General features: G+C 47.8%; 1 protein-coding gene across 4 annotated transcripts in view; it reads right to left on the minus strand.

The window, feature by feature from the left end:
* Positions 1 to 426: 426 nt before the first annotated feature.
* LOC141166956 (beta-1,3-galactosyltransferase 2-like) overlaps positions 427 to 26,021 on the minus strand; it is a 346,293-nt gene continuing 320,698 nt past the window's right edge. For all 4 annotated transcript variants that reach the window (XM_073654195.1, XM_073654193.1, XM_073654192.1 and 1 more), the window contains one exon: positions 427 to 1,669. In XM_073654195.1, coding sequence (XP_073510296.1) covers positions 587 to 1,621 — 1,035 coding nt within the window. In that variant the 5' untranslated portion in view covers positions 1,622 to 1,669 and the 3' untranslated portion in view covers positions 427 to 586. The remainder of the gene's footprint in view (positions 1,670 to 26,021) is intronic.

Raw genomic sequence — 26,021 nt, forward strand, 5'->3', positions numbered from 1 at the left:
TTTTTCATGATTCCATAATTTTTTCCTCAGAATTGAGTGATTCCATAATTTTTTGCCTCAGCTTGGTCTGAAAAAAAATACCCTTACTGAGTACCACATTTTTAATCTTGATTTATTTTAGTGTTTCTTAAAGCCATAAAGTTGTCATTTGAAATGACTTTAGTTTTGTGCCATGTCTGTGATCTGCTTATTTTCAACAACATTAAACAACTGAATGAACATCCTCCGAGCCCGGTGATTCCATAATTTTTGCCAGGGGTTGTATAACCTTCTCCTGCTGCTATCCCTAACACTGAGTGAAGGAAAGGGCAGAGCAGAGAGAGCTTACACATTCAGGAGCTTGCCTAATATATATCATGAGCAACAGGAGAGCCAGATACTGTATGTGAAGTAGTTACACTGCAACAGCAAAATGATAGTTTTTTTTAAATAATTTATTTGTAAAGTTGCTTTCCTTTATATGTAGACAAATCAAATAGAAATAATAAAAATCAATACAAAATGTCCATAGTTTTTTTTAAATATCTGAGTTGCCTCTCCATCATGAGTAATTCTCGAGAAATATGTTTTTTTCTATAGCCCATTCTTAGTTTCTACTTTCTTCGCACTTCTGAGATTTCTTAGCCAAAAAGTCTGCCCATGTATTCCGTAGCACTTCTCCACCATAATGGTGCATTGTGATAAGTTTCCTAAATTTACAGTAGTCATAATCTAACCTGTAAGTGTTAAATAAACCTCTAGGGGGTTCACTAGGTGGAATGTGGAGCTCATACAAACAAATTCCCATAAAAGCATCCTCCATGGGGATGACCCTAATTTCTTGGGCCACATCATAGATTTTTTTTGCCATATCAGCTGAGAAGACATATCCAGGACCTTTGCAATAGGGTGGGTAGGTATCATTTGGATAGACTTCCTTAGGTACATACCACTTATAAGCCTTGGTCCTGAAAGGGCCAGTATTCTTAGCAATATCTCCAGTGAAGAAATTGGTACGCACGGGTAAGTCTGGATAAAGAAAATTATGAATCAGGTAGTCTACATTAACAAACATGTCACTGTCTATCTTGATGACATAGCTGGCAGAAGGACAGAATTTGATCACCCACTCCATACCCATTAAGGTTTTCAAGGTCAAATTGTAATAGGTGTCCATGAAGTCTTGCTGGACGATGTCCCCAAAGATCCTACTTTCCTCCTCTAACATATCCTGGACTTGCCCTGAAACAGTCTGAGATAGACCCACCAGAAAAATCCTGACCACCTCAACATCATAAATACTTTCATTACCCCATGTTTCTCGGATTGTATGTCTAGACTTTATGTCCTGGGGGTTTACAAGGACCATTAAGACAAGGAAAGGCTTCTGGTTCTTGCACTTGTCTGGCTGGTTAATGAGGAACTGGTATGGATATGGGTATGGAGGGGCCAGTGGGTGCTTGAATGCTGGGTAAGTCAAATTATTCACAGGCTTTTTTCTCTCCTGCAATTTTTCGGATTCTTGAGTCCATTTGTTGCCTATTTTTATTTTGCCTTCATGGCAGACAAAGTACCCAAACATGAACATAAGGATCCCGAAATATAAGGTTAAGAATTTCTGGAAGTGGATTCGGATATTCATGTTGTCCTCCAAGGATCAAAATCAAATATCACCAAGATTCCAAGTGTTCTGTAAAAATGAGAGAAAATGAAAAAACAAGTTATAGAAAAACTTTGACAGTAAATTTCACAAGCCTATATATACAGCCCAAGCATGTACATTTAATGATGAGCAGTGGTCATATATGCCAGGCCCAAAGAGAAAAGCCTGACTTTAAGTTGCAGAGCCCAAATACATAATCTGTAAAGTTTTCAAAACAGCCTCTTCATCTTAAGACGTTCTCCATACTATTTATGTGAATTTACAAAAATATGTTGTCCTCTCAAGTCCATTTTTATTTTGTATGAAAATGTTCCTATTTTCTTAGCTCTTCTGAGATTTCTCAGCCAACAAGTCTGACCACATTTTCCCTATCTCTTATTCCTCATAATGGAACACTTTCCTAAATTTCCAAGAGTAATAATCAACGCTGTTATCACTAAATGTACCTCCTAGGGCAACCTCCTAGGGCAACCATGAGAGCCACATTCAGTTCGAAGAGATGGTCGCGAGTCACATTCAGCTCCCCTCTGTTGGTGACCTCTGTAAAGTAGGTGGACTATGGAACTGTTTTGTAAGTATTTGTATTATGTTAAAGTGGTCAGTATTTTTCTGGTGTGTCTACCCTAGATTGCTTCTGACTAAACCAAGGATTTGTTAGAGTAGGAAAGTGTGACCTATGATGTGATATAATAAGCCTTCATGGACGCGTATTACAATTTAATCTTAAAAATCTTAATGGGTATATAATGCTCACCAGATTCTTTCTTCTGCCAGTTATATCATTTTCTATTAAAAAACCTTATTAAAAAAAATCTGGTTTAAGCAACCTTAATTCAGATGCATGCTTCCCTTGTAAGCCGCTAAATTAGAGGGAGGTCAAGCTACTAAATGTCTACTGTTTTCATTGGAACTGGGAAGTCTCACTGGACCAAGACTTACTAATATAACTAATCAATTAGAGCTCCAACTGAAGGACGCTTTTACATTAGATCAATATCTAATTAGACACTAGAGATGCCCATATAAATATTCTAAAAATGTTATTATTTGTACAGTGTTATTTTTCCAACTCTTCATTTTATACCTTCTTATACCATATTTTCCATAAAGTGGTATTCAGGGGCGGCTCCAGGTTTTTCTGGGCCCCGGGCGAAAGAGTCTCAGTGGGCCCCTTTAACACATACCACGATTCATGATGCACAGATGAGGTAGAGAAATATACATATAGTACAATGCAAAGATTTCACTTCTTACATTACATGAGCGATATCTATTGTAAATTCCACAATAGCTCAGAAACCGGTGAATCGCTCCACAGTATACTGGCCCCCATAAAATGCTCCATACAGAATACTGGCCCCCATAAAATGCTCCATACGGAATACTGGTCCCCATATAATGCTCCATACGGAATACTGGCCCCCATATAATGCTCTATACAGAATACTGGCCCCCATATAACACTCCATACGGAACACTGGCCCCCATATAACGCTCCATATTGTTATGCACACGCCCGGACTGACTGGCGTGTGCGGGTGTTGTGGTTCCACTGGACCATGAACCGGAGAGTGCCTGGAGGGGCGTGACTAAGTATCTGGCCGATCCGACCAAGATGGCACGACGGCATACGACGCCAGTGCACCAGGGAGAAACCGGGCAGAGGGACCAGGTGCTACTCCAGGTCAAACTCCGGACACGGGGGTTGACCCACACAGGGATTACTGGAACAGGCTGGTTAGGCTGGCGCACAGACTGGAGGGTATAGGCAGGCACGACTGGTATGCAGGCAGGCGGGTAAAGGCAAGCGCAGCTAGAGTGCAGACAGGGAGGCACTAGCAGGTAGGAACACAGGCGGGATAGGACCCAGTACACACTGGGACTCAGGAACAGGCAGGTTAGGCTGGCACAGACTGGTGGATGTAAGCAAACACGGCAGGTATGCAGATGGGTGGATACAGGCGAGTATGCAGGCAGGGAGGTACTGGCCGAAAGGACGGGCTGGAGCACAGAAAGGTTAAGACCCAGTACAGACTGGGTCACAGAACCGCAGATGCGGTAGACGACCACAGCAGAGAGGGAACGCCCGAAGCGGTGGGCAAGAACAGAGCAGGACGGGGCTGCAGGAGCAGCGAGCACAAGCAGAGCAGGACAGGACTGCCGGAGCAGCGGGCAGAAGCAGGGCAGGACAGGACTGCCGGAGCAGCGGGCAGAAGCAGGGCAGGACAGGACTGCCGGAGCAGCGGGCAGAAGCAGGGCAGGACAGGACTGCCGGAGCAGCGGGCAGAAGCAGGGCAGGACAGGACTGCCGGAGCAGCGGGCAGAAGCAGGGCAGGACAGGACTGCCGGAGCAGCGGGCAGAAGCAGGGCAGGACAGGACTGCCGGAGCAGCGGGAAAAAGGGTCAGAGCGGAGCAAGGCTGCCGGAGCAGTGAGCAAAAGGGTCAGAGCGGAGCAAGGCTGCGGAGCAGTGAGCAAGGAGTCAGAGCAGGCTAGAACCGCCGGAGCGGTAAGCAAAGGAGTCAGAGCAGACTAGAACCGCCGGAGCGGTGAGCAAAGGAGTCAGAGCAGGCTAGAACTGCCGGAGCGGTGAGCAAAGGAGTCAGAGCAGGCTAGAACCGCCGGAGCGGTGAGCAAAGGAGTCAGAGCAGGCTAGGCTGAGTAGGGGGGACAGGGCTCTGTTCACACGGAACAGACAGGAAGGGAAAGGCAGAGCCAGACACCCACAGGGTACTAGCAGAGAAGTAGCGAGTGGACCACAAACTCACAAACGGGAGTACAGAGACAACAAGCAGGAGTTAGGTACGAGTTCAGACTCTGCAGAAAAAGGAAGGGAATGGACATAGAGGCAAAACAGGTAAAGGATAGGAGAGAGTTCAGACTGGAACTGAGTGTACGGAGGAGACCGACACTGCAGCGGAATACAGGAGCGGGTCTGGGAATACGGCCCCCAGAGAGGCAGGACGAACAGGCAAGGAGCGTGTTCAGACAGGACAGACAAGATACAGGAGTGGGTCTAGGTAATCAGCCCCTAGAAGGCGGGAGGAACAGGCTAGGAGCGTGTTCAGACAGGTCAGACAAGATACAGGAACGGGTCTAGGTAATCGGCCCCTAGAAGGCAGGAGGAACATGCTAGGAGCATGTTCAGACAGGCCTGGAAATACAGCCTCCAGGATAGGCAGACAAGAGAACACAGAACGGGACCTGGCACCTTCAGAGTGCAAGCACACACTGAATGAAACACTATGCTCAGGCAGGAATAGATGGGAGCAGCTGAGCTATATACCAGGTGACAGACAGCAATAGGCTGAGGACGCACAAGGGGTGTGACCCACAGCAGGTACAAAAAGCAGGAAGTGATCGGGCGCCGCCCTTAAGCAGCAGAAACAGACACAGACAGCATGGAGGGAAGCCAGAGAGACATTCTGGACTGGAGATCAAGTGCGCGCTCTTGCACAGTGGGAGATGGACCACCATGCAAGGACGCCGCCAGGTATGTTACAGTACCCCCCCCCTTACGCCCCCTCTTCTTCAGGCCTGCCAGAATCTTCCGCAGGGAATTCGAGGACCAGTCGTTCACTTCAAGGAGATCACTTCCACTGTCCACAGGAAAAACTGATCTCATCTGGTTAGCTAGGATGCTACCTCCTATCCAGCCATCCTCAGCAACAGACGAAACGGGTGGAGTACCAGGAACAGCACACAAGGAAGTCTCTCTCCACATATTTTCAGGTGGCACCCCAGAGGGTACAGGAGACAACTGGAAGTCCTTCACCGGGTTGGAGGGGGACAGAGACTTGGGGGTAATCTCTGCTTCGAGGTACATCTTGTCAAGCTCACAGGAAGAAATAGACGGGTTATCAGGTACATAATGAGGAAAAGTCACTGTCTCTTTGTTATCTGGTGGTACCCCGGAGGATTCAGGAAACAACTGGAGGTCCTCCGCCGGGTCAGAAGAGTGCAGAGGCTCAGAGAAAACATGTGCTTCAGAGTACACTAGGTCGGACTCACTGGACGAAGCAGGCGAGGTATCGGGTACCGAGTATAGGAAAGTCTCTGTCCATTCACCACCAGGTGGCACCCCGAAGGGTTCTGGAGACAACTGGCGGTCCTCCGCCTGGTCAGAAGGGTGTAGAGACTCACGGGTAATCTCTGCTTCAGAGTACACTAGGTTGGACTCACTGGACGAAGCGAGCGAGGTATCAGGTACAGAGTAAAGGAGAGTCTCTGTCCTTTCGCTACCAGGTAGCACCCCGAAGGGTTCTGGAGACAACTGGAGGTCCTCCGCCTGGTCGGAGGGGTGTAGAGACTCGGGAGTAACCTCTGCTTCGGAGTACACTAGGTTGGACTCACTGGACGAAGCGAGCGAGGTATCAGGTACAGAGTATAGGAGAGTCTCTGTCCTTTCGCTACCAGGTAGCACCCCGAAGGGTTCTGGAGACAACTGGAGGTCCTCCGCCTGGTCGGAGGGGTGTAGAGACTCGGGGGTAACTACCACTTTGGGGTACCGATTGTCAGGCTCACAGGACGAAGCGGACAAAGTATCGAGTACCGAGTGTAGAGAAGTCTCTCTCCATTTGTCATCGAGTGGTATCCCGGAGGATTCAGGAGGCAACAGGGGGTGCTCCGCCAGGTAGTAGAGGTGCACAGACTCAGAGGTAACCACAGCTTTGGAGCATCCTTGGACATGCACACCGGTTAAAGTGGGTGAAGCATCTGATGCCGGGTGCAGGAAGTTCTCCTGTGTGGAGTCTGGATGGGCAGAAGTCTCTTCGGGCAGGAGAACCGGAGCACTACCCACGCACATTACCCGTTGGGGCTTCTCCGGGATACAGGGAGATGAAGCTTCAGTAGGGACTTCAAGGTTGGGGTCAGGAGGTCTCAGGGAGGACAGACCCTGGCGTGACGGCTTGCCTCTACGTCTAGCACGTCTGGACTGCCTCTTGAGGTTGGGAGATGTATTCCGGAAAGCGTAGTCACCCTGTGAAGATTCTGGGTGGACTGTAGTCTCATTGGGCTGGAGGACTATTGCGCTACCCACACACATTACCCATCGGGGCTGCTCCGGGATATTGGGAGGTGAAGCTTCAGCAGGAGCCTCCGGGTTAGGATCATCGAAGACCATTAGAAAGGCCACCAGGAAGGCCATTAGGTCCAGGAGGATCGGATCCTGTGTTTCATATAGGGGGTTGATCCATTCCAAGGCATCACCCGCCAGGTAAGACATAATGAATGCCACCTTAACCCGATCGGTGGGAAAACATAGAGGGTAGAACTTGAAGTGTAGCATGCATTGCTCCACAAATGCACGACTTTGTCTTGGATCCCCATAGTAACGTGGCGGATCCGCAGGAACGAGAGCAGATAGATCCATCAGGACGGGTGCGTAATTCGCCTGGAACTCAGCTGAGAGAAAAAAAAAAAAAATTTTATTTATTTATTTTTAATGCATGTATTCGCTGGAAAACTTCTCAGAGAGCGAAGGCCGTGGGGCTCAATGGGAACCATGGCCTGAGCATGCTGTTATGCACACGCCCGGACTGACTGGCGTGTGCGGGTGTTGTGGTTCCACTGGACCATGAACCGGAGAGTGCCTGGAGGGGCGTGACTAAGTATCTGGCCGATCCGACCAAGATGGCACGACGGCATACGACGCCAGTGCACCAGGGAGAAACCGGGCAGAGGGACCAGGTGCTACTCCAGGTCAAACTCCGGACACGGGGGTTGACCCACACAGGGATTACTGGAACAGGCTGGTTAGGCTGGCGCACAGACTGGAGGGTATAGGCAGGCACGACTGGTATGCAGGCAGGCGGGTAAAGGCAAGCGCAGCTAGAGTGCAGACAGGGAGGCACTAGCAGGTAGGAACACAGGCGGGATAGGACCCAGTACACACTGGGACTCAGGAACAATACAGGCAGAAGGGTACAGGCAAGCACAGCTAGAGTGCAGACAGGGAGGCACTAGCAGGTAGGAACACAGGCGGGATAGGACCCAGTACACACTGGGACTCAGGAACAGGCAGGTTAGGCTGGCACAGACTGGTGGATGTAAGCAAACACGGCAGGTATGCAGATGGGTGGATACAGGCGAGTATGCAGGCAGGGAGGTACTGGCCGAAAGGACGGGCTGGAGCACAGAAAGGTTAAGACCCAGTACAGACTGGGTCACAGAACCGCAGATGCGGTAGACGACCACAGCAGAGAGGGAACGCCCGAAGCGGTGGGCAAGAACAGAGCAGGACGGGGCTGCAAGAGCAGCGAGCACAAGCAGGGCAGGACAGGACTGCCGGAGCAGCGGGCAGAAGCAGGGCAGGACAGGACTGCCGGAGCAGCGGGCAGAAGCAGGGCAGGACAGGACTGCCGGAGCAGCGGGCAGAAGCAGGGCAGGACAGGACTGCCGGAGCAGCGGGCAGAAGCAGGGCAGGACAGGACTGCCGGAGCAGCGGGCAGAAGCAGGGCAGGACAGGACTGCCGGAGCAGCGGGCAGAAGCAGGGCAGGACAGGACTGCCGGAGCAGCGGGAAAAAGGGTCAGAGCGGAGCAAGGCTGCCGGAGCAGTGAGCAAAAGGGTCAGAGCGGAGCAAGGCTGCGGAGCAGTGAGCAAGGAGTCAGAGCAGGCTAGAACCGCCGAAGCGGTAAGCAAAGGAGTCAGAGCAGACTAGAACCGCCGGAGCGGTGAGTAAAGGAGTCAGAGCAGGCTAGAACCGCCGGAGCGGTGAGCAAAGGAGTCAGAGCAGGCTAGAACCGCCGGAGCGGTGAACAAAGGAGTCAGAGCAGGCTAGGCTGAGTAGGGGGGACAGGGCTCTGTTCACACGGAACAGACAGGAAGGGAAAGGCAGAGCCAGACACCCACAGGGTACTAGCAGAGAAGTAGCGAGTGGACCACAAACTCACAAACGGGAGTACAGAGACAACAAGCAGGAGTTAGGTACGAGTTCAGACTCTGCAGAAAAAGGAAGGGAACGGACATAGAGGCAAAACAGGTAAAGGATAGGAGAGAGTTCAGACTGGAACTGAGTGTACGGAGGAGACCGACACTGCAGCGGAATACAGGAGCGGGTCTGGGAATACGGCCCCCAGAGAGGCAGGACGAACAGGCAAGGAGCGTGTTCAGACAGGACAGACAAGATACAGGAGCGGGTCTAGGTAATCAGCCCCTAGAAGGCGGGAGGAACAGGCTAGGAGCGTGTTCAGACAGGTCAGACAAGATACAGGAACGGGTCTAGGTAATCGGCCCCTAGAAGGCAGGAGGAACAGGCTAGGAGCATGTTCAGACAGGCCTGGAAATACAGCCTCCAGGATAGGCAGACAAGAGAACACAGAACGGGACCTGGCACCTTCAGAGTGCAAGCACACACTGAATGAAACACTATGCTCAGGCAGGAATAGATGGGAGCAGCTGAGCTATATACCAGGTGACAGACAGCAATAGGCTGAGGACGCACAAGGGGTGTGACCCACAGCAGGTACAAAAAGCAGGAAGTGATCGGGCGCCGCCCTTAAGCAGCAGAAACAGACACAGACAGCATGGAGGGAAGCCAGAGAGACATTCTGGACTGGAGATCAAGTGCGCGCTCTTGCACAGTGGGAGATGGACCACCATGCAAGGACGCCGCCAGGTATGTTACACATATGGAATACTGGCCCCCATATAATGCTCCATACAGAATACTGGCCCCCATATAACGCTCCATACAGAATACTGGCCCCCATATAACACTCCATACAGAATACTGGCCCCCATAAAACGCTCCGTACAAGATACTGGCCCCCATATAACGCTCCATACAGGATACTGGCCCCCATATAATGCTCCATGCAGGCTGTTCCCCCCACATAATGCCCTATGCAGACTGTTCCCCCCTTATAATGCCCCATGCAGGCTGTTCCCCTCCTTATAATGCCCCATGCAGGATGTCACACCCCCTCTTTATCATGCCCCATGCAGGATGTCACACCCCCCTCTTTATAATGCCCCATGCAGGATGTCATCCCCCCTCTTTATAATTCCCCATGCAGGATGTCACCCCCCATATTATGCCTCATGCAGGATGTCACCCCCCCATATTATGCCCCATGCAGGATGTCACCCCCCCTCCATTATAATTTCCCGTGCCTCCATACATTAAAAAAAAAAAAAAAAAAATCAAATGCTCACCTCACTCCTCCTCACCTGCTGCCGCTGCTCAGGTCCGGACTCCAGCGTCGCCAGCCTCATCCCGCTCTGCGCTGCCTGTGATGGCTCAGGGGAGGGCGCGGTGGAAAGATGTCACCGCACCCTCTGACCTGAGACGTCACAGGGAGCGCACAGCAGGAAGGCAGCGGATCTGCGGAGGCACGGGGAGAGGTAAGTATCCGTCTGCCGGGCCCTGAGCAAGCGGGGGGGAAGGGCGGGCGCTAGCACCGCTCTCCTCCGCCCATAGCCCGGCGGGGTGCCCGACCACGAGTGGGCCCCCCCGCCTGCTCAGGACCCCGGCACTTGCCTGGGTGCGCCGGGTGCTCGCGCCGGCCCTGGTGGTATTACACATACGTCAATGATGCTTTACTTATTTTTCCATAAAGAGACACATCATCCGACGGCTTATCACAGTGAAAACAATGCAATCAGCAGTCCGAAATCATACACTTCTTATTGACATCTCTCCCAACCTTCAGTCAGCCGGGGCCCCCATACACATCAAACCGTCATCCGAACCCAACGAGTTCTGCTTTCATTATTCTAATGTGTATGGAGGCCTTTAATAATGGCCTTTATTTGTGCAATAGATACCGTATATCACAAAAGTGAGTACACCCCTCACATTTTTGTAAATATTTTATTATATCTTTTCATGGGACAACACTGAAGATATGAGACTTTGATACAATGTGAAGTAGTCAGTGTACAGCGAGTATAACAGTGTAAATTTGGTGTGCCCTCTAAATAATGCTACACACAGCCATTAATGTCTAAACCGCTGGCAACAAAAGTGAGTACATCACCAAGTGGAAATTGACAAATTGTGCCCAATTATCCAATAGTGTTATAAGGTCTCAGGTGTGAATGGGGAGCAAGTGTAGTAAATTTGGTGTTATCGCTTTCACACGCTTTCATACTGGTCACTGGAAGTTCAACATGGTGACTCATGGCAAAGAACTCTCTGAGGATCTAAAAAAAATTGTTACTGTACATAAAGATGGCCTAGACTATAAGAAGATTGCCAACACCCTGAAACTGAGCTGCAGCACGGTGGCCAAGACCATACAGCGGTTTAACAAGACAGGTTCCACTAAGAACAGGCCTCGCCATGGTCGACCAAAGAAGTTGAGTGCACATGCTCAGCACCATATACAGAGGTTGTCTTTTTAAATTAGACATATGAGTGCTGCCATCATTGCTGCAGAAGATAAAGGGGTGGTGGATCAGCCTGTCAGTGCTCAGACCATATGCCGCACACTGCATCAAATTGGTCTGCATGGCTGTCGTCCCAGAAAGCCTCTTCTAAAGATAATGCACAAGAAAACCTGCAAACACTTGCTGAAGAGCAGTAAACTAATGACTAATGATTACTGGAACCATGTCCTGTGGTTTGATGAGACCAAGATAAACTTATTTGTGTAGTGGCAACCTGGTGAGGAGTAGAAAGACAAGTGTGTCCTGCCTACAGTCAAGCATGGTGGTGGAAGTTTGGGGCTGCATGAGTGCTGCAGGCTGTGGGAAGTGTTAGAGCAGGATTTATATTTTATCTATCTTGACTTTATTTTGGAAATTCTCTCCTGCTTTCCAAGATGGAGTTTGAGCTAGTATGTGTGCATTGTGATAAGGAGTCCCTTAGGAATATCTTTGTCTAACAGACTTAGAGAAGACATAATTGAGAAACGAAACCTAAGTGAGAGACACACCTAATCTGTTCAGCAGGGTGTAGACAGAATTACCTTTAGCCAATGAGATGTATGTATGCTAATGCCAGCACATATTTAAAATCACAAGGTCTCTAACATCCACCAGCTCCATGATGTCATAATGGAGGGGTGGAAGAGGATTCCAGTGGCAACCTGTGACACTCTAGTGGAGTCCATGCCCAAGAGAGTTAAGGCAGTGCTTGAAAATAATGGTGGCCACACAAGAGATTTACACTTTGAGCACAATTTGGCCATTTTCTCTAAGGGGTGTACTCACCTTTGTGGGCAGCAGTTTAGACATGAATGGCTGCGTGTTGAGTTATTTAGAGGGCACACCAAATTTACACTCGTATACAAGCTGTACATTGACTACTTTACATTGTGTCAAAGTGTCATATATCTTCAGTGTTGTCCCATGAAACAATATAATAAAATATTTACAAAAATGTGAGGGGTGTACTCATTTTTGTGATATACTGTAAGTGTCTAATATACCATGCCTGGGCACAGTCAATTAGGTTTCCCATCAGTATGACACTTACAGACTTGATAATGCTTTACAATACACATGTAGTGCAGTGTATTGATTGATGCGATCAAGGGATCATATGTTCAAGTTGAGTTGTAGGACTAATAAATATTGTAGTAAAAAATCAATTTAACTGTTTATAGAATTAAACAAAAATTTAAAAGTACATTTTTCAGAATAAAAGGTTGCTTAATCTAATAAAAAGAAAACTTCCCCTAAAAAGACGTACTGTATATATGGTACAATGACTAGAACTGAGCAGATCAATTCGCGGGACTCCAGTCCAGCGCCTAGGTAAGTGGTACCCAGCAACTAGATGAGAAACCCTCGAATCTCTTACCTTCCGGCGTCCTCGGCGTGTTTTTTGATTAGCCAGGGCTGGTTCGACGTTATCTGTCTGTCAAGTCGCACACATGACATTATGTCAGCCCCAATAAGTCAAATGCCACTCTCGACATGCCGGAAACTAAGAGATTTGCAGGCCTCCCATCTAGCTGCCAGGTACAATTGACCTGGGCGCTGGACTGGAGTCTCGTGACTCCAATCCTTTCATCTCTAATAATGACCAATAAAATAAAAATATATTATTATTTATCCTGCATCAGGAATGCTGAAAAAATAAAAATGAAGAACTACGGTAATTCGAAAAACTCTGCCTTACAGAAAACGACAAAGAACATTGTCAAAATGTCTTATGTATCCCAGGTTATACCAATAAAATCTATAGCTCGTGGCCTCCGCGACTGACAAAGGAGGATAAGAGGACTAAGGAGATTCTGGTATCTTGTTACAAAGGATTTTGAGAATGGCAGCATGTTTATACTGGCAGTAGGTGGGGAAGTGAGTTAGGGAAGATTATAAAGTCATTCACACCTGCTGATGTCAATGGGATCAGACAATAGTACAATGTGTATGAGTCTATCCTGACATAGGATCTGGCCTGCTGGATTTCCATGGGCTAATTTATTTGTTCTATAGGAAGATAAGAACACTTAAAGATATGAGGCTTCTTTGCAAAGGGCTAAAAATATCTTTATTGCAGACTATTCAAAAATATATATAAGGACAATATCACAATAAATCAACAAGAATAGGGGATACAAATGCAGGAAAAAAGGAAGTGGGTACACCTGGGTAATGTAACGTATAATACACTGTATAGTCCATATGAAGTCAATTAAGTATAATAATTAGTGATGGGCGAGCACTAAAATGCTCAGGTGCTTGGGTCGAGCACCTTGGAATACTCGGGTGCTCAACCCGAGCAACGAGCCCAATGTAAGTCTATGGGAAACTCGAGCATTTTTCAGGTGGCTCCCCCCGGCGGTCTGCAGAGGGCCTAAAAATTGCCCAAATCGATGGGAACAGTGCTCAAATGACATGGGAACAGAATGGGGAAGACCCCTGGAAGCATCTCTGACTCCCAGATCACTACTGTCAGCAACGTGGTCAGAGTATTACGCCACTTTTACGGACTCACAATAAAACATACAAAAACGAAACCAAAATGGATTTTCCTGGGAAATATGTTAAGGAACATCCTTTCCAGGGTAATGACTTGTATATAAGGCAAAATAAATAACCAAAAACAAAAATACTCCTCCACACCTTGGGCTATGTTCACACTTAGCGTTTTTGATGCATTTTTTTCACTTTTGCATTGCTTTCAACCGTGACAAATGCATTCACCAGGAAATGTCATTTTAACATGTTACAACCTTATCTGGCCATGTGGTGCGTGAGATATCATCAGACGCATCGTGTTTCATTTATGAAGGAGGGACTCTGAAAGTCACAAAGCCTATTTTTATAGGGCCATCAGGCGACCTTTACTATTCTTAAAGGGCCAGCAGCTGGCCCTCACTATTCTTAGAGGGCCATCAGCCAGCTATGTTTTATTGTTCCCATTACTAAAGAGTGGTTCTCCTATACTGTTATTGCGTATGCAGTGAGTGTCAGGGCTGCCCAAAATTTGGACACACCCCTATAACATTTTGAAAATTTGGACGCACCCCAATACCCCTTTAAAGAGACTTAGAGGAGGGTCTCCTGAAAACAATGTTCCCATTATTAGGAAGTGGGTCTTCCATTGTGTTTGCCTATGCAGTGAATGCAAGGGTTGCCAAAAATTTGGGGGCACTCCATTGCCCCTTGGAAAAAGATGTGGAGGTCAGAGGGCCTCCTTAAAACAATGCTCCCATTATTAGGAAGTGGGTCTTCCATTGTGTTTGCCTATGCAGTGAATGCAAGGGTTGCCAAAAATTTGGAGGCACTCCAATGCCCCTTGGAAGAGACGTGTAGGTCAGAGGGCCTCCTGAAAACAATGTTCCCATTATTAGGAAGTGGGTCTCCCATTGTGTTTGCCTATGCAGTGAATGCAAATGCTGCCAAAAATTGGGAGGCACTCCAATGCCGCTTGCAAGAGATGTGAAGGAGGGCCTCATAAAAAAAATGTTCCCATTAGAAAGGAGGGGTTCTCCTATACTTGTAATGTCCATGCACTAAGTGTATGGGCTGACAAACATTTACCCCTGGGGGGTATACATGAACATATTATGTAAAAAAAATTTTTTACGGACATCATAAACACACTTTAAAAAAATTATGTGGGTGTTGCATCATGAACCACCCTGGTGATATGGTGGTGGAGGATGAGGAGAAGGAGGAGGACAAGAGCAAATAGGCAAAATCAGGAAGCGTATGCCCATGTGTAGGTGTGAAGAGGTGCATGGGACTAGAACTCCCAAAAAAATAAACTGAATTTGAGTTTATGTTACGATGCTATCATTCGGTGGTGTTGAGAAGACTGGCCCAATCCAGCCTTTGTTCATTTTTATAAGAGTCAGCCTGTCAGCATCTTCAGTTGACAGGCGGATGCGCTTATCAGTTATAATTCCACCAGCGGCACTAAAAATCCGCTCTGATAAAACGCTGGTGGCAGGCCAGGACCTCCAAGGCGTAGAGAGCCAGTTCATTCCACGTGTCCTGCTTGGATACCTAATAATTATAAGGCACAGAGGAATCACGGAGGACGTTGGTACGATCGGCAAGGTACTCCCTCACCATGTTCCCAAACTTTGCACTCCTTGTGAGCTTTCTCTTGCCTTTGCTGTATTGGAGTTGTGTCTCTCTCGCCTGTACTCCTTGGTTGTCCAACGAACTGTGACCTCTGCCGCCAATGTTTTCAGATGAGAATTTTTTTAATAATTCCGCAACAAGGGCCTTCTGGTACTGCCCCATTTTAGTAGACCTGTCTGCCTCAGGAATAAGAGATAGAAAGTTCTCCTTGTAGCGTGAGTCTAGCAGTGTCACCAACCAGTAATGACTTGTATCCAAAATTTGGAAAAAGTGAGAGTCATGGAAAAGGCAGTGTAACATAAAGTCAACCATGCGTGCCAGACTGCTAACAGGTAAGATTTCCGTATCTTCACCAAGAACACGACTGACCATGCTCTCCTCCTCCTCCTCCCTGTCCTCAGGCCATCCATGCTGAACAGAGGGTATGACAGTTGTGCAGGTAGTACCGTCTATAGGGCATGAAACTAGCTCCTCCTCCTCTTCCTCATAATCACCCAATCCACATTGGGATGAGATGAGGCTGGGCTGTGTGTAATCACTAGTGTTGAGCCACCCCCGTAGTGTTCGAGTTCGGTTCGTCGAACACCCGTGTGTTCGCCGAACTGTTCGTCGAACTGTTCGTCGAACACCTTCGAACACCGTTAAAACAAATGGCAGGCAAACAAAAACACATAGAAACACATAGAAAACACCTTCAAAGGTGTCCAAAAGCTGACAAACTGCTCAGAAGACACAACTAACACATGGAAAAGTGACAAGTACATATAGTCATGCGAAAAGAAAAGAGGTGGAGGAGTAAAAGGAGGGGGAGACACAGATATAGGCATGTCATGCCCTTCTAAAATCCAAAAAGTGAGAAGCCGACATGTTCAGTCCGCTCCTGCCCGTGCCACCTCCGTGTCGCCGGGTTTGTGCCAGAGCCGCGGTGAACCCTGACGGCCAGCCCCCCTCTCCCAATACTGGTGCCTGTCCGCTGGTGGGTCGAGCGAGCCCCCCTGTGGTGGAGGCAGCTCTAAGCTTTTTAATTTAAATTGTCTCTCTAATTTGAATGAATACACTTTAAATCCATTTACAAGGATCTATTGGAGGGCAAGTCTCATGCCAGCAGCCGCGTAATTCCAGATCCAGTAGCGTCCACTAAAGCTGCTGCAGTTAAAAAGCTTTTATAAGGATCGAGCTCGGCTGTCCACCGCAAGGCATCCTACTGCCAGTCCCAGCCCCTATGCCTTGGGGTGCCTCCTGATGCTCTTCACTGAGTATCCCGTGGTCCCGAAGCATTTCCTTTGAAAAAATTAAGTGTCCAAACTACAGGTGGTGTAGCTTGCTTAACAGCCGGGATAATCCGCTGACTAGCAGACACTGCTACTAGGCACAAAGTTTTTCCTGGGCTAGATGCAGTTAAAAATTTGTAATTAGATACTATCGCTGGATGCTGAGAAAGCATTCCATAGAGTCTCCTGGCACGCCATATATGATTCTCTTAAAAAGCTTGGGGTAGGGGTCTAGGGGACCCTTTAATAGCCAAAATCACGGCCCTGTATCACAATACGTCACCTAGGCTGAAGATAAATGGAACTGTAGCACCCTGAGGGCTCGGTTGCTACAGAGGTATTGCACCTCACCCAGAGGTGTGATATCTCACTCTCAGGTAAGGATGGAGTGTGGATCAGGACCCGACACCTGCATGCATTACACCACATTGCCGTGGGGCAGGGCGACCAATATGCCTCTGAGATAGGCACGACAGTCCCTGTCCCTGGCTGGAGTGGGGGGAGGGAACACTGAGGAAGGGGAACCCTGTAGTGCAGGAGCAGGGAGGAAGCAGTTCCTGGGTGCATTGAGAAGGGAGTATAAAAGGTGGGCACCATCTTAGTTCAGTGCAGAGAAGTCTGAGCAGAAGTGGCAGGGAGCAGGAGCTCTGCATGAGCTCTGCTCCAGAGGCGGGCCTAGTAACAGAGGCCCAGGCCTGGAAGAGGGAGAAGGAAGGAAGAGGAGCGGAGAAGGCTCCAGGAACGAGGAATGAAGGGATCCCAGGGGTGCGGACGGGCGAGTCGCCACCGCACGCCCGAATCCACCTGCGTGGAGGGGTCAGGCCAAAGGGGGAGACCGGTCCCCGAACTAGTGGAGGCAGGAAACGACCCTCAGCTAGAAACCGGAGGCTCTGACATTTTATGTGGCGCAGCCCCTCGCTACACCCGCTAGGAAGGCACCACATAGGGTCAGGGAAACTGGCGCCAAGTTTACCAAGAGGAGGCCCGAGGCAGCCGGACAGAAGTGTTGGTAAGAAAGGCCAGACAAAGGACACACAAAGGGGGTCCTGTGAAGTGCTCCAAAGTTATCTGGGAGTTGTCTGAGCCCCTCACCTGGTGAGCACAGTACGACGTGGGCAGCCGTTACCTGCAGACGTGGTCTGGATAATAAGAACTGTGAGTAAAGGCCCTGAACTGCATCACTGACTCCGTGTCGTTACTGCTGCTGCCCTGCACCATCACCCCCATCCTCCGCATACACTGCCCTGAGGCTATACTCCTCCCGTGGGGAGTTATGCTACGCTCTGCTGCACCCACAACACCAGCCTCAGTGGTCTGCCCTGTAGCGGCGGTTCACTCTGACCGCAATCCACGGGTGGTGTAGTCGGACATTTAAACATGAAAACCACATAAATAGTTCCGCCATTGGTTTGACCGCCCTGAGCCACGGAACTGGGTCGCCGCCACGAAGACTACAACCACCAGCATCCACCAAAAAGGGTCCGGCTCCGGGTGTCCCAAGGCCCAGGGGGTGCGTCAGAACATTTTCATCACCTTTCACAATCACCAATGGGACAAGGCAGTGATGTCCTCTGTCCCCTCTCTTATACATCCTAGTGACGGAGCACCTGCTCTCATCAATTCGCCATAACCCCAATATTAGGTGGATTGAGGTGGGAGGCACCGAGTACAAGTGCTCTCTATTTGCTGATGATGTCCTAGTATATATCACTCAATCACATATATCCATCCATGCTGTTATGGCTGAAATAGATCACTTTGTTACATGGTAAAATTTTAAAATCAATGCAGCGAAGTCTGAGGCCCTCGATGTCTCCCTCCCCAAATCCATATAGGATTCCATCCAGTCCAACTTTCCCTTTGCCTGGCCCTCACAGGGTATCAAATACTTAGGAATTCCTATTCATAGAGACCTCTCCCATCTATGTTATCTTAATTTTGGGCCCTTTATTGAACAACTCCATACAGACCACGGTTGGCAAGTTAGAACTGTAAGATTCACTACGTGAACCACTGGTGTTTTGTGGAAAAGCACATGTACACTGCGTTCCAAATTATTATACAAAAAGTGTTTAGGAGTGATAAGGGAAGAATTTGTTTGTTTGTCAGTTAAACTCATTGATGGTGATGTGTGTCAGGGCTCTTTATATCACTGTAAGCAATTGCAGACACCTGTGCTAATTAGTTTGGCAGGTGTGTCCAATGAAAGGCAAGACTACTTAAGAAGGCTCTCTCACATTATTAAGCAGCCTACATTTTCTGCCAAAATGGGAAAGAAAAAGGATGTGTCGGCTGCTGAGAAGCAACAAATTGTGGAGTGTTTAGGTCAAGGCATGACTACAATCAACATTGTGCGATGATCAGGATGAAGTGTCCTGGCAATCAAGAAGTATGTAGCTGATTCACAGTACACACGTGTGCGTGCTGATAAGGGCAAATTGAGGACTCTTTCCTACAGGCAATTACGTCAGGTTGAAAGAGCAGCGGCAAAAAAGCCTTGTCATAGCAGCAGACAAGTTTTTGAAGCTGCTTGTGCCTCCAACGTCCCCCGAACAACAAGATGCAGGGTCCTTCAGAGGTTTGCAGCTGTGCATGCGCCATCCTGTCGACCTCCTCTATCCACTTCACACAAGCAGAAACGGCTCCAGTGGGCCAAACATTATATGAAGACTGATTTCAAAACTGTTTTGTTCACGGATGAGTGCCGTGCAGCGCTCGATGGTCCAGATGGATGGAGTGGAGGATGGCTGGTTGATGGACACCCCACGCAAACACGGCTACAGCGCCAACAAGGAGGAGGTGGAGTAATGTTTTGGGCTGGAATCATGGGGAGAGAGATTGTCGGCCCCTTTAGGATCCCTGAAGGCGCTAAAGATGAACTCCATAATGTATGTGGATTTTCTCAAACAGCACTTCCTGCCATGGTTCAAGAAGAAGAACCGTGTATTTCACAGCAAGATCATTTTTCTGCATGATAATGCACCATCTCATGCTGCACATAAAACATCTGCATCTCTGGCTGATATGGGCATAAAAGGGGACAAACTTATGGTGTGACCCCCATGCTCCCCTGACCTCTACCCCATTCAGAACCTTTGGAGCATCATTAAAAGGAGTGTCTATGATGGCGGGAGGCAGTTCACATCTAAGCAACAGCTCTGGGAGGGTATTCTGTCCTCATGCAAAACAATTGAAGCAGAAACCATCCAAAACCTGACAAATTCAATGGACGAGAGAGTTCAGAAGCTCCTTTCGAACAAGGGGTCCTATGTGAAAATGTAACATCACCTAGAATAAAGTTTTGAGTTGAAAACTGTTTGATTTCAGTTTCTAACAACCTGCTAATGCTTATAATTTCAAAAATGACCATTTTTTTGGTCTTTATTAAAATGAAAAGGTTGATCGAAAAGTTTGGGGGATCTAAGAGTGTGGCAACCCAGTAGTCATGATTACTTCGAATTCTGACAATATGAGGGTCATGCTGCAGGTAGTGCAGCAAGAAGGCACTTATGTGCCTTGCGCATCTCGGAGCCCCAAAATTATTTTCCGGGCTAGATGCAGCTAAAAATTATTTTTAATTTTAAATCTGGTGAAGCTTTAGTATAGATGGCCTAATAGGATCAGTGCTGCACACTGCTACAAAGCCCAAATTATTTTCCAGTCAAGATACAGATAAACATGATTAGTAATTTGAAAGCTTAAAACGGTTGGTAGGGTGATTTTAACCAATCATCAAGCTTTTACTCTCCCCAGGATGACACAGGGGTAGAAAAGTCGTTTCGGATCCATGATTTGTTCATCTTTATGAACGTGAGTCTGTCTACATTATCAGTGGAGAGCCGCGTGCGCTTATCTGTCAGCACACCACCAGCAGCGCTGAACACACGTTCAGACAGAACGCTGGCTGCGGGGCATGACAAGATCTCCAAGGCGTAAGTGGCTAGCTCCGGCCATTTATCCAGATTGGAAGCCCAAAAAGAGCAAGGGTCCAGTGACACAGTCGTGGCTTCAATGTTTACTTGGAGATACTCCTGTACCATCGTCTCTAGGCGTTGACTATGTGTCAGACTTCTTGTCTCCTGTGGCCTTGCAAAGGATGGGCTAAAAAAGTGGTGAAATGATTCCGCAAAATTGATGTTACCAGCAGATACTGTGGTTCTGTCACGGTTTGAGTGCTGAACACTTGACGGTCCCACGGTTGGCAAGTTGGAACTGTGAGATTCACTACGTGCACCACTGGTATTTTGTGGAAAAGCACATGTAAGATTCTGCAACAGTCTCTGCTGATACTCCTGCATGCGTGCATCCCTTTCTATGGCAGGAATAATTTCTGCAAATTTACTTTTGTACCGGGGATCTAACAGTGTGGCAACCCAGTAGTCAGGATTATTTCTAATTCTCACAATTCGAGGGTCATGTTGCAGGTAGTGCAGCAAGAAGGCACTCATGTGTGTTGCGCATCCAGGAGCACCAAGTCCCTGTTGTGTTGGTGGCGAGGTAACAATCATGCTTCCTTCCTCTGTCCTCTCCCCCCAACCTCGCACAACAGAAATGTGATCAAGGTCTCCCTCATCTGATGAGTCTTCCATCAGTTCGTCCTCCTCTTCTTCCTGGGCTCCTGCACCTTCCTCACTAGTTTGGCTGCTACCATGCGCCCTGGTAAAACCATCTCCCCCACCCTCACATGCCTGCCGCCTTGGTGCTGCCGACCGTCTGGACCTTGCAGATGTTAGCCCTTCCGCATACAACTCCTCCTCCTCTACTTCCTCCACCTCCTCTTGTGCCACCACCTGACTCCGAATTCTGTTTAACATGTGCTCCAGCATGTAAATCACCGGAATAGTCATGCTGATAATGGCATCGTCAGCACTAAACATCTTCGTCGACATTTCAAAACTGTGCAGAAGGGTGCATAGGTCCCTGATCTGAGACCACTCCTCCAGCGTGATTTGCCCCACCTCTGAATCTCGTTGGCCCAGGCTATACGTCAGAACGTATTGCACCAGGGCTTGTCGGTGCTGCCACAGTCGCTGCAACATGTGCAGAGTTGAATTCCACCGGGTAGGCACATCGCATTTTAGCCGGTGAAGTGGCAGGCCCAACGACTTCTGTAGAGATGTAAGTCGCTGAGCTGCGGGATGCGAACGGCGGAAGTGAGCACACAGCGACCGTGCCCTCTGCAGAAGGCCATCTAGTCTGGGATAGTGGGCTAAAAATTGCTGGACAACCAGGTTCAACACGTGAGCCATACAAGGCACGTGTGTGACATTGCCCCGGCGAAGGGCCGCACCCAGGTTTGCAGCATTGTCACACACGGCCTTCCCTGGTTTCAGGTGCAGTGGAGACAACCATTCATGAAATTGGTTCTCCAGAGCTGACCACAACTCCTCAGCTGTGTGACTCACATTTCCCAGACATTTCAATGTAAAAACCGCCTGATGACGTTGAGCCCTACTGCCAGCATAGTAAGGAGGTGTGCAGGATCCCTTCTGCGCAGTTAGAAAGCTTGTGGCATGACCAGACAGGCTTTGGGTGCAGGTGGAAGACCGAGAGGAGGTTGAGGAGGCAGAAGCAGTGGTGGAACTTTGACATAAAGAGGATTGACGCACAACTCGTGGGGACGGCAAGACTTGGACAGCAGCCCCTTGTCCTGCTGTCACCATAGTTACCCAGTGCCCAGTCAGCGACATGTAACGCCCCTGTTCATGCCTACTCGTCCAAGTGTCTGTGGTGAAATGCACCCTGTCACACACAGAGTTTCTCAAAGAAGCGGTGATGTTGTGTGCGACATGCTGGTGGAGCGCAGGCACACCTTTCTTTGAGAAGTAGTGCCGACTGGGCATCTGGTACTGGGGCACTGCGACGGACATAAGGTCTCGAAAATCCTCTGTGTCCACCAGGCGGAAAGGCAGCATTTCTGTAGCCAAGAGCTTGCAGATGGTGAAATTCAACCTCTTAGCTTTCTCATGGCTAGGAGGAAATGGTCTTTTACTTGTCCACATCTGAGGGACCGAGGGCTGGCTATTGTGCTTAGACGGGGTTGATAAGGGTGTCCCCGGCAAACTGCCGGTCTGTGAGGAAGATGCAGGCGGACATGTTAGGTTGCCTTGATCCAAAGGTGGTGCTATCGATGTCGGACAGCGCTCAAGACCAGCTGGTGTTACCACCTCCAAAGAAAATGATGACCTGCCAATCACGCTGGCTGTTGCGGGTAAAGAGGTGGCAGGTCTGCGCCCCAAAACAGGTGTGACTGCTGTCCCCCCAGTCACAGAGGATGAAGAGGCCGCGGATGCACAAGATATGGCAGACGGTGGTTGGCCCGGCCGGCTAGACCGCATTGTAGCACACTGAGCTTCCCACTGCAACTTATGCTTCATGTCCATGTGCCGGTTCATGCATGAAGTACTCAAACTATGTATTTTTTGGCCTCTACTTAGCTTTTGCTGACAAATGTTACAGATAACACGAGTTGGGTCATCTTTATCGATCTGAAAAAATGCCCAGGCTATGCAAGGCTTAGCACCCATGCGACCTGAAGAGCCACCACGACTTGTGGTGAGAGGCAGAGTTGTGTTTGAGGATGCAGTTGTTGACGTGCTTCCAGTACTACGTCTCTGTCCAGGAAGGCGCAACCTGACCTCGTCGTCACTAGCATCTTCCTCCACCTCCTCTGCTGACCTCATCTCTTGGCTGACTGTGGGTTGACAGTAAGTGGGATCTCCGACCTCATCATCATCACCCTGTGCGTTATCACACCCGTCGTCCTCAGAGCCAACCTGTTCCTGCCCTGACAAAAAACTAAAGTTGTCGCTCCAATCAGGTATTTGAGTCTTATCATTGTCTTCCTCATTGTCTCCACCAACAGGAGTTACAGTTTGGGAATGAGGGTCTACATTATGGTCAGAACCTTCTGCGTCTGGTCCTGGATCCGACTCATAAAGATTCTGGGCATCAGTGCAGATCATTTCCTCGTCTGGATTCACAGAAGCGCTGGAGTCGACCTCTGATTCCCAGGCTATAGTATGAGTAAACAGCTCTGCAGACTCAACCATCTGTTCTACCTCATACTCAGACGGGCAGCTGGAGATTTGGGAGCTGTGAGGAAGCAAGTGCGATTTGGGTGACACCTTTGAGGACTGGAGTATTTGTGATGTTGAAGTTGATGTGGAGGAGAGCCCACTTAAAGGAGCACTTGATATCCGTTGAAGCACCTGCTGTTTTTGTGCCTCATCTGGAATTTGTAGCGATTGGCGTGGCCGTAAGAAAGGGATCTTATCACATTGTCCGCTAAAAGAAGTAGACATTTTAGTTTGGCTGGAAGATGGTCTTTCTTCTGCACCTATCCCACGGACACAACCTTTTTTCCCCTTCCCAACACGCCTATTCCCCTTTCCACCAGCAGCAGGCCTTTTTCCACTCATTTTGGTGGTTAACTAATTCACAACTCTGGAGTTGTTTGCACAAAAAAACAATGGATGGTAACCGAGCAGAGCTGAGTGGCCAAACTGTGGTATTAGGCCAAAACTATTGGCTGGGTTAGATGCAGAAAAAAATTATTTTTAATTTGCAACCTGATGGAGGTCAGTATAGATGGACTAATAGACCAAGTCCCACACACCGATAGAAGCCCAAATATTTTTTCAGAGCTAGATGCAGAAATTTTTTTTATTCAATTTGCAACCTGATGGAGGTCAGTATAGATGGACTAATAGACCAAGTCCCACACACTGCTAGAAGCCCAAATATTTTTTCAGAGCTAGATGCAGAAAAAAATTATTTTTAATTTGCAACCTGATGGAGGTCAGTATAGATGGACTAATAGACCAAGTCCCACACACTGCTAGAAGCCCAAATATTTTTTCAGAGCTAGATGCAGAAAAAAATTATTTTTAATTTGCAACCTGATGGAGGTCAGTATAGATGGACTAATAGAACAAGTCCCACACGCTGCTAGAAGCCCAAATATTTTTTCAGAGATAAATAAAGAAAAAAATTATTTTTAATTTGCAACCTGATGGAGGTCAGTATAGATGGACTAATAGAACAAGTCCCACACGCTGCTAGAAGCCCAAATATTTTTTCAGAGATAAATGAAGAAAAAAATTATTTTTAATTTGCAACCTGATGGAGGTCAGTATAGATGGACTAATAGACCAAGTCCCACACACTGCTAGAAGCCCAAATATTTTTTCAGAGCTGGATGCAGAAAAAAATTATTTTTAATTTGCAACCTGATGGAGGTCAGTATAGATGGACTAATAGACCAAGTCCCACACACTGCTAGAAGCCCAAATATTTTTTCAGAGCTAGATGCAGAAAAAAATTATTTTTAATTTGCAACCTGATGGAGGTCAGTATAGATGGACTAATAGACCAAGTCCCACACGCTGCTAGAAGCCCAAATATTTTTTCAGAGATAAATGAAGAAAAAAATTATTTTTAATTTGCAACCTGATGGAGGTCAGTATAGATGGACTAATAGACCAAGTCCCACACACTGCTAGAAGCCCAAATATTTTTTCAGAGCTAGATGCAGAAAAAAATTATTTTTAATTTGCAACCTGATGGAGGTCAGTATAGATGGACTAATAGACCAAGTCCCACACACCGCTAGAAGCCCAAATATTTTTTCAGAGCTAGATGCAGAAAAAAATTATATTCAATTTGCAACCTGCTGGAGGTCAGTATAGAAGGACTAATAGAACAAGTCCCACACACTGCTAGAAGCCCAAATATTTTTTCAGAGCTAAATGAAGAAAAAAATTATTTTTAATTTGCAACCTGATGGAGGTCAGTATAGATGGACTAATAGACCAAGTCCCACACACTGCTAGAAGCCCAAATATTTTTTCAGAGCTAGATGCAGAAAAAAATTATATTCAGTTTGCAACCTGATGGAGGTCAGTATAGATGGACTAATAGAATGATGCTATGCCCAAAAGATTTTACTTCACTAGGTGCAGTAAAAAAATTGGTATTCTATACACTGGTGGTATATCTTGCAACACAGATAGGCTACTCCACTGACTAACACACTCTGCAATAGGCCAAAAAGGATTAGCTTTGCTAGATTCAGCCAAATGCTGTGAAAAAAACTTGCACAGCACTGGCACAGACCTGCCTGGCAAAAACTGATAGGAACTCATGTAACCTAGTCCTGAAAAGGACTCCAATTACAATTAGTCTTTACTCCCACAATCTATCTATTTAAGAGCACAGACCTGCCTGATAAAAGTCGTAGGAAATGCTGTAACCTAGTCCTTAAAAGGACTGCAATCACAACTATTCCCTACTCCCAAGCTATCTGTATATTTGTGCGAAAATTGGCTTGAAATTAACAAGGTATAGCACACACAGCAACAGCGGTGCCGTCTAACACGCAGCTGCAGCAGTGAGAAAATGGTGGCGACGGGGAAAATGGCTTGGTCTTATAGGGCAAGGACATCTGACATACACTGCCAATCACACATGCCCTTGCTTGTGTGAAAAAAAGCACTTCGCTCCGTGTGTGCACTGCTGATAGGCTGACAGATTGCACCTCCCCATTGCAAATGCGGGAAAGAGAAAAAAAAATGGAGATCTTCATTGTTCCTGCAGAGATCCATCCCCTGCCCCTCCC

The sequence above is a fragment of the Phyllobates terribilis genome, unplaced genomic scaffold (genome assembly GCF_046119375.1).
Source record: "Phyllobates terribilis strain yellow unplaced genomic scaffold, ASM4611937v1 Scaffold_11__3_contigs__length_659146591, whole genome shotgun sequence".
Lineage (NCBI taxonomy): Eukaryota > Metazoa > Chordata > Amphibia > Anura > Dendrobatidae > Phyllobates > Phyllobates terribilis.